This window comes from Engraulis encrasicolus, chromosome 2 (assembly GCF_034702125.1).
Source record: "Engraulis encrasicolus isolate BLACKSEA-1 chromosome 2, IST_EnEncr_1.0, whole genome shotgun sequence".
Lineage (NCBI taxonomy): Eukaryota > Metazoa > Chordata > Actinopteri > Clupeiformes > Engraulidae > Engraulis > Engraulis encrasicolus.
The window spans coordinates 7998274-8007428 of record NC_085858.1 but is presented as its reverse complement, the minus strand read 5'-3'; the positions used below and the strand labels follow the sequence as shown (position 1 = coordinate 8007428).

The window sequence follows — 9155 nt, the reverse complement described above, 5'->3', positions numbered from 1 at the left end:
CCAGTCGCTTTCTCCTCTCCACCTGTTGCTTCAGCAGACCTACTAAATATGAACAGTGTTTGCATGCTGAAAACATTAATCCCTCTGCCGTGGTAGGTGTTGTGTTGAGTGCTTTTTCATAAGTGGTAGACTAAAGAGATACAATTGTTTGAGGTGAAGCATATAGACATTATTGTGTGTGAGTAGCCTACCAGCCCGACATAGCCTACATTTCCTCTCGCATTGCATGGAACAACACATAAACAACTTCCAGAAATCTTGCCTGTGCCATAATTGCAAAATATTCCGTGCGATATGCATTTTGAAGATTGTCAAACTGAAACTGCCAATATACTCTCGCTGAATGTTTGTGTTGCATTCGCGCATTGGCGACTCAGTGAGATATTCTCATGTCAGACAGTAATAAACCTCGCGGTTGTCGCGCTTGATTTTTTTTTTGCAAACTGAATTTCGAGTTTCGAATTTCGAGTTGTAACTCCTCTGGCATTGTAACTCTGAGAACAACTGTCAGGTTTAGACCAAATTGCCGTGGGCCAGTGCTGTTGGTTCTACATATCCAGTAGCCTGCCTCTGCTGAGGGTTGCTGAGCTTACTGTGCGCAGAGCTCTTCCCTCTCTTAAAGGAGCCGCTGCTCTTTTTAACAGTCAGTGGCAGATTCTCTCTCTCTCTCTCTCTCTCTCTCTCTCTCTCTCTCTCTCTCTCTCTCTCTCTCTCTCTATTAGAAATGCTGAATTGTTGAGGTCATTTTGTTTAAATAGCCTAATTGTTTGATAGATTTATCTGTATTTGCCTCTACAAGTTATAGCGCCGTTCATTTTGAAATTTCAGTATCTTATAACTGTAAATGCTTCCTATTGGACACACTTTGCACATATTGCAGTGCGTTTTTTTTCATCACCAAGTATCAACATGACCATTTTTTGAAGATAAGATGCATTTTGAAAAAAAAAGGTTTTTTTTCCGGCATTATTTCGCTAGCGCGCCATTTCTGAATGAGCCATTTTGATATAGATTAATCTAGATTAATCTAGATTAATTTCAAAATTACAGTGAGATTAATCTAGATTAAAAAAATTAATCTATGCCCACCCCTAATCGAAAGTAATCGAATCCCTGCTTTAAGAAATCGATACCGTATCGTATCGTCATGGAGGCTGTGATTGACATCCCTACCGGGTCGCCAGCGCAGCAGCCCAGTGCCCTACCGTTACGAACCACGGGAGGGAGGGCCCTAAGGCGTATCCTAAAGTCTAGGGCTGAGAAGTTAGATTTGATACTACCACTCACACAAACTGCAGCCTGGCAAGGTGTTTCACCTCAAAGACAACACGTCTCTTTGTCATTAATAAATCATACAGGTACCTTATGGTGGGCTGAGGGTGTGGAGTTATGCATTACAATCAGGGGGGGGGGGGGGGGGGGGGGGGGGGGGGGGTGCTGTACTGCTGTACTGCTGTACAGTCTGAGGTGCTGTACTGTATTTGCATTGCATCTATCCCCTTCATCATGAAAGCATGTCCTATAGTGTATGGCTGAGGGAGGGGGCATCACAGTATATCCAGGGGTGTGACCACAAGCACAAACTGTAAAGCAGACGAGGTGGTCTCCTTAAAGACAACAAATGATGGCGCAGGGCATACAGTAGAGGTTTGAGGTTTGAGGTTATACTTTGTAACTGGGGGGATACACACACACACACACATGGAAAAGCAGACGAGGTGGTCTCCTTAAAGACAACATACCCCTTATCATTAATCTTTAATAAATGATAGTGCAGGGCATAGAGGTTTGGGTTATATTTTATAACTGAGGGGATACATCGATGTACAGGGCCGTTGTGATCTCCCTGACATTGACTGGTATCGTACATCATCTGGAGTGCAGGGCTACAAGAGTTTGGCGTTATGAATTATTAATTTACACTTTTGTAATTGAAACTGTGAAGGCGTCTGTTCTGGTAGACAGCGGCGCCATCTGGTGTTGGATAACCGCACATGCACCCCCATTTTTTATGTAAGCTGGCACAAGTAATCTTACTTAACTCTGCAACAAAGAGGGGGGGGGGGTGTTGTATAAGTCTGCTCAAAGCATTCAGAGGGTCTTTTGTCATTTAGATATGGCTGATGTAAGTCTTTTTGTAAGTAATTTTGTAATATAGCTTGGGATAGGTTGTATTCTTCCAACGCATTGAGAGTCAGTCAATGTTCCAACGTCTATTGTGGTGTTATAATTATTCATTATAGTAACTGTTCAGATCACTTAATGGACATACCTTTGTGACCCTGCTCTTTAGGGTTTTTTTGCACATGCATGTGTTCAGTGGAAATACATGCCTCAAAGTTAAATCTTACATTAGTAGACAGATTTGGAAAGCAATGCCCTCACTGAGTCCAGTGTTGTTTTTGTGATTTGAGTTCAGGTGGTGTTCATCGTTTTAAAACCTTTTTGTTGTGCCCTACAGGCGTACCGTATCTTCAACACGTGGATGGGAGACCCGTCCAAGAATCTCTTCCTGTCCGAGGTGCTCAATGTCATCCGCAGAGAGAACCTGCTGGATCAAGTGACACTCTCAGGGAAGACCCTGATGCAGGGACTCTACGCACTGCAGGTAATGACGATGATGATGATGATGATGATGATGATGATGATGATGATGGTAGTGGTGATGGTAACATTGTTATTATTATTATTATTATTATTATTATTATTATTATTAAATAATAATAATAGTAATAATAGTAACACAGAGGCTACTGTCTGATCTTTCATGGAGCAGGACTAGACTAGGCAAAAATATTTTTGGCCACTATACTGTATGGGTTGGTCTCTTAGTTCACGAGACTAAATAATACATAACACACTCACCATGTGCCACTCAACAAGGGTTTATGATAAAAAAAACACCTTCAATAACAAACAATAACAATACCTTGTATTTTGGTAGTGAACTTACTGTAACAGATATTGTAATATTGATCCATCACTGACTGTAATACAGTTGCAGGGTTATAAAAGGGGAAACATTACCTTTTATATATGGGTTCACCGTGTTTCCACGTGAGCAAATTTTTTGACCGACAGCAGTTTCCAATAATCAGAGGTTGAGTTGTGCACAGTTAGGGGAAAGCAAAAATGTAGAACCTATGTATATATACTGTAGGTAGGTGAAGTCAGTTGAATGCCTTTCGTAATGAGCCTAGAGTCTTGGACGATCACTATATAACCTGCCATGTTGTTGGCCCCCTTCAACTCAGTCTTGCTATGCAGGTTCCAACACTGAGCAGGGAAGGAAATGTTCTACCAGCTGTGCACCAGGAACGAGTCTGATAAAATGCTGATAAAATACAAATGTGGGCTACAAAAGGATAAGTTTGGACAGATTTAGAGTTTGTCTTCGGTTAGTAGTCTGAAGATGCTCTTTGGTGAGAGCACTCGAGTTCAAGTATCCCTGGCACTCTTCCAAAAAGAAAAAATAGTACTCCAGTCTAGCCTGATAATGGCCACCCCTTGTCCGAAACGTGTTGGCCGTTTTTAACATTTCTATAATGATTTAGTCGTTTAATAAAGCTATTTGAACTTTTTGGAAGAGTGTCTTGGATACTTCAACTGAAATACAAATGTATCTATTAAAAAAATATTGGATACCTACTATATTTTGGACCGAGTGCTGGGGAATTTGTACCATTCATTAGTCTGGGTGTCTGGGGAAAATGAATAAGTTTTGTGGGTTGGCTTAGGGAGATCAATACATCTCCCAGTGCTCCTGCCAGGCGATTTATAGTGCTGCAAAATGACAGTGGTGCTTTCATCATTCTAACGTACGCGCATGCACAGACACACACACAGACAGTCACACACACATACAGACAGACACACACACACACACACGCGCACACACACACACACACACACACACACACACAGACAGACACACACACACACACACACACACACACACACACACACACACACACACACACACACACACACACACACACACACACACACACTTTAAGCATTGCTGCTGCTGTTCCACAGTAGTCCTTTTATCGTGCCACTTCACCCACCTGTTGGGTTCTTTCTTTCTTTTACCACTCCCCACAAAAAGTAAAAAGTAGATCTTTCTGTCACACACCACACACACGCACGCACGCACGCACGCACACACACACACACACACACACACACACACACACACACACACACACACACACACACACACACACACACACACACACACACACACACACACACACACACACACACACACACACACACACACACCTAGTATCTGAGGTCAGGCAGAGCTGAACCCCCAACACTCACACAGGCCTCCTGCAGCTCTCCACCTCAGGCTACTGTCGCCTTTCATCACTGAAAGGGCCAAAGTGCTGCATCAGACCAGATGGGGATTTTAACAAGTTTACAAGTGTGTGTGTGTGTGTGTGTGTGTGTGTGTGTGTGTGTGTGTGTGCGCGTGTGTGTGTGTGTGTGTGTGCGTGTGTGTGTGTGTGCGCGAGAGAGAGAGAGAGAGAGAGAGCGAGAGAGTGAGTGAGAGCAAGATGTATTAAAACAGACAGTACATCAGTGCTGAGTGGACATGTTTTGTAAGTAGTGCAGAACAGCAGCCTGTTTGGCCTGCTGCGGATGCCCATCACATTGGAGGGAAAGATCTTTTGGAGATGGGGAAGTGTGTGTGCGTGTTTGAAAACTTCCAGTGGTCAAAAGATCAGTCGTGTGTTTTCTCATGGGCTCATGGCCAGGGCACCTTTGACTGTGTATGTGTGTGCGTGTGTGCATGCATGCGTGCGTTTGTATTTGTGTGTGCGTTCCTATGTCTTACGTATTGAGGTGTATACCCACAGATGTGTTGTTATGCGTTCCTCCTACACAACCTAACATGTTGAGCCAACCTCATGGACAGGACACACCTTCAAGTGTGTGTGTGTGTGTGGCCAGATGTTCAGGTGTGAGACCACGTGTGTGGTGTGTTCCCCTCCCCAGGCACAGTACCCTCACCTGTTGAGCCGGGCCCGTGGCCAGGGAACCTTCTGTGCCATCGACATCAAAGACGACGCCACCCGCAATGCCATCATCATGAAGACCAGGAACAAGGGTGAGTGTAACACACACACACACACACACACACACACACACACACACACACACACACACACACACACACACACACACACACACACACACACACACACGCAATGCCATCCTCCTCAAGAACAGGAACAAGTGTGAGCACAGTGTAACACACACACACAAGCACACACACACACACACACACACACACACACACACACACACACACACACACACACACACACACACACACACACACACACACACACACACACACACACACACACACACACACACACACAATGTCATCCTCCTCAAGACCAGGAACAAGGATGAGCACAGTGCAACGCAGACGCGCACACACACACACACACACACACACACACACACACACACACACACACAGACATAGACACACACACACACACACACACACACACACACACACACACACACACACACACACACACACACACACACACACACACACACACACACTCCACTCGCAATGCCATCATTCTCAAGACCAGGAACAAGGAGGGGCACAGTGTAACGCACACACACGTACACACATACACACACACACACACACACACACACACACACACACACACACACACACACACACACACACACACACACACACACTTCCTCTTCAAGAACAAGGGCCAGTAGCACACTCTCCATCAACAATACATATTAAGCAATCGCAAGGCTTCCTCAGTTCAATTTACTTCAAATTGGGCGCGCACACACACACACACATTCACTCTCTCTCTCTCTCTCTCTCTCTCTCTCTCTCTCTCTCTCTCTCTCTCTCTCTCTCTCTCTCTCTCTCTCTCTCCTGCCTGCAGGTGTTATCCTGGGTGGCTGTGGGGACCGGTCGATCCGTTTCCGTCCAGCCCTGATCTTCAAGGAGTACCACGTCCACCTGTTCCTCAACATCTTCAACGACGTGCTGCAGGAGGTCTAACCAGAGAACGAGGGATAGAGAGAGAGGGAGGGATGCATGAAGTTAAGGGGGGATAGGGAGAAGTAGGGAGAGGGAAAGTGTTGTGGGACATCTAATCATTGTAGGAGGGATGGGCGGGAGAGATGGAGCGAGGGAAGAACCGATGATCAAGGGAGGGATAGAGGGAGGAGTGAAAGAAGGATGAATGGGAAGTGGGGGGAGGAGGGGTGTTTGTAGTGCTGCAGGGTGGCTCTGATCAGAGGTGTCCGTCCAGGGTTCAGAAACTACTGCACCATTCCATATTTACCTTCTCACACAGGTGACTTCACTGAGTACCTTCCTGTGTGTGTGTGTGTGTGTGTGTGTGTGTGTGTGTGTGCGTGCGTGCGTGCGTGCGTGCGTGCGTGCGTGTACACTCGTGCATGCCTGTCTCGTGTCTTGACAGCTCATTACAATCAGCTGATTCTGGGCTGGATGGATCAAATTTGTGGCCATTTATTTTTCACTTTCTGAAACCTGGCCTTGACACCTCTGGTCCAGAATGAGGGTGGGGTTAGGGGGTGTGACTTACCTGAACGAGGACGGAGTTGGGGGTGGGGCTTACCTGCATTAGCACAAAGAGGTCCAACCCACAGTGGGGCGTTCTTTCTATCGCTGTATCATAAATCACACCCACCCAAAACCCAGCATAGCCCTTGACGTCTTTCATCTCTCTCTCAGCCTATCTCTTTCTTCCTTCCTTGTTTTTTTTTTCAATCCTTCTTTTCTCATTTTCTGTCCTCTGTGGCTGACTTGGTGTTAGACAAATACAGAATGCCGTCCACTTTACGCCCAGAAAACCGCACAATTAATAGGAGAGCTGTGGTGGATAAAGATGTCTTTTCAAAACTCCTATTTCCCTTACATCTGGGTAGGAAAAAAAACAGCACAAGATGTATATTTTGAATATCTACTTTTTGTTTGTTCGCTGCAAATATTTGGTTTTATAACTGATAACCTTAGTACCTACAGCAACATAGTATTGCCTTTAGCCAAAGGCTGTAGATTGCTAACTCTTTAGCTTCAGCACAAAACATACCTGGCTGAGGTCAACACTATGACCTTTCGCTTCTAATTTCACAATAGAGAAGGAGAGAGGAATATAAAGAAATGAAGGAAAGAGAGAGGGGAAAGGAGTTAAAAAAAGATGTGATTAGCTTTTCTGAGCCCATATATTGCTGCTTGAGTGAGTGCAGAGAACATTCTGGTCCAACGCAATGCGAAGGCTCTGTAAATCCTCACAAAACGGCAGGTGTGTGTGTGTGTGTGTGTGTGTGTGTGTGTGTGTGTGTGTGTGTGTGTGTGTGTGTGTGTGTGTGTGTGTGTGTGTGTGTGTGTGTGTGTGTGTGTGTGTGTTCATGTGCAGGCACTGGGCATTATTGAGAAGGCATTAGCTTTGGCAGTGGTTATCATATCCGGTGAGGGATGGGGACAGAGTTTTGGGAAACGTATCAATATGTTCCCTCTGTGGGATGAGCATAATACGGAAGCTCACACAGCGCCACTGAAAGATTAGAGGGTTTTAGACGAATCATGGAACATGTAGTTCAAAAGGCACAACTGGGGTTGTGATCATGCTTGTATGACTGTCCTCCAATTGAACAAAAAGAAAGAAAATTGAAGAAAATTGCATCCCCAAAATGTACTATTCCCCATATTTCTTTGGTCACAAATTCAGTTGTTTTAGTTTTAGCAGTTGTACTTGTGATCTACGTCCATGCTAGTATACAGTACTACAGGTCTAGATGTGATGGTCATGGCTTGCAGGTGTTGTGCCAAGCTGCAGAGGGGGGTACTACATGATCCCCTCTGCTAGTCGTCAATCAGGGAGTGCACAGGGTAGTAGAGAGGCAATATTTCACCACAGTGATTCTACGTTTGTAGAAAAGCTGAATACGTTTTGTTTTTGGATTGGGTTTTTTTTTTTTTTTGCTTGTCTTGAGCAGATTTTATGATTGCAATGGCATTAGATTAGTAGCAATGAAGCATGTTTTTGGAAAGACTGTTTGAAATCGCAAGTGGACAGATAGAATTGCAAAAGTATGGACTGAATTTAATATTTTGATTCTCTATTCATGCCCCCCCCTTTTATATGATTCCACTCTGCGTAACTAATTGTTGTTTCCATTTCTAAGTGCCCATTTCTACGCTGACCCCATTCTATACCATTGTGTACAAAACTAGCTGTGCATCACTGATGTTGTGGTGCACTTGTTGTTCTAGAATAAGTTGCGGAATATACCCAGTATATATGTATGTACAGTGTACTGCTCCAAAACATGTCATGCACAGTTCCCAGTGACCATCAGCCACTGCATATTCGCATGGGGATCTTACAGTGAGTCTCTGTCCGTGTGCAGTGCATGCTATTAGCCATGTTGCTTCTTTTTATTATTCGTTTGTTTTGTTGCTCTTGAATGCCTCCTTCAGTGTTCTGTAAATTGTCGTGGCCAGGTGGAATGCTCAGTAGACGTTGCTTTAGCCTACGGGAGTCGGTGCTCTAGATCTGTCCCGAGTCCGAAAAGCTCACTCGTACACTACTTAGGGCCCTCCGTACGTAGGGCGCGAGTTGCATTGTGTTATTGACTACATAGTGCACCTTATAGTGGACATAGTAGGGTTCTGCCCATATGTTGGCTAAGGCCTAACTAGGTTGTGGCAAACTCCATTGCAATAGCTGGAGTTTGGCGCCACCTAGTGGTGCACGTCTTTTAATGTCTAATTAAAGAGGAGAGAAATCTGTATTGTATAGAGATTTTGTGATTTATATGTTAACAGATTAAAATGAAATTATTATGAATAACAGCATTGCATATGTTTGTTTACAATGTTATGTGAACTTAAGAGTCATAATTATTGATGTAATTATTTGAAATAGTTCCAGGTATTGTCGTCTTAAGAATGTCTCCATGTTCTCTTGAGAGGAATAAATCTTTATGAAATTTTGAATAATCTCAGAGGTGTTTTGTATTTTATTTGTTTGTGTTATGAATACGTCCCCAGCACAACATTCCAGTTACACAAACCCACAAAGAACACAATACTGCCTTTTTAAAGATGCTTTATTGTCAAC

At 44.2% G+C, this 9155-nt stretch overlaps 1 protein-coding gene across 2 annotated transcripts in view; it reads left to right on the top strand.

Moving 5' to 3' along the window:
* The window catches only part of abat (4-aminobutyrate aminotransferase), a 51927-nt gene extending 42891 nt beyond the window's left edge, over positions 1-9036 (top strand). For both annotated transcript variants that reach the window (XM_063221296.1, XM_063221288.1), the window contains exons 14-16: positions 2462-2608; positions 5005-5116; positions 5946-9036. In XM_063221296.1, the coding sequence (XP_063077366.1) occupies positions 2462-2608; positions 5005-5116; positions 5946-6064 (378 nt within the window). In that variant the 3' untranslated portion in view covers positions 6065-9036. The remainder of the gene's footprint in view (positions 1-2461; positions 2609-5004; positions 5117-5945) is intronic.
* The last annotated feature ends 119 nt before the right edge of the window (positions 9037-9155 follow it).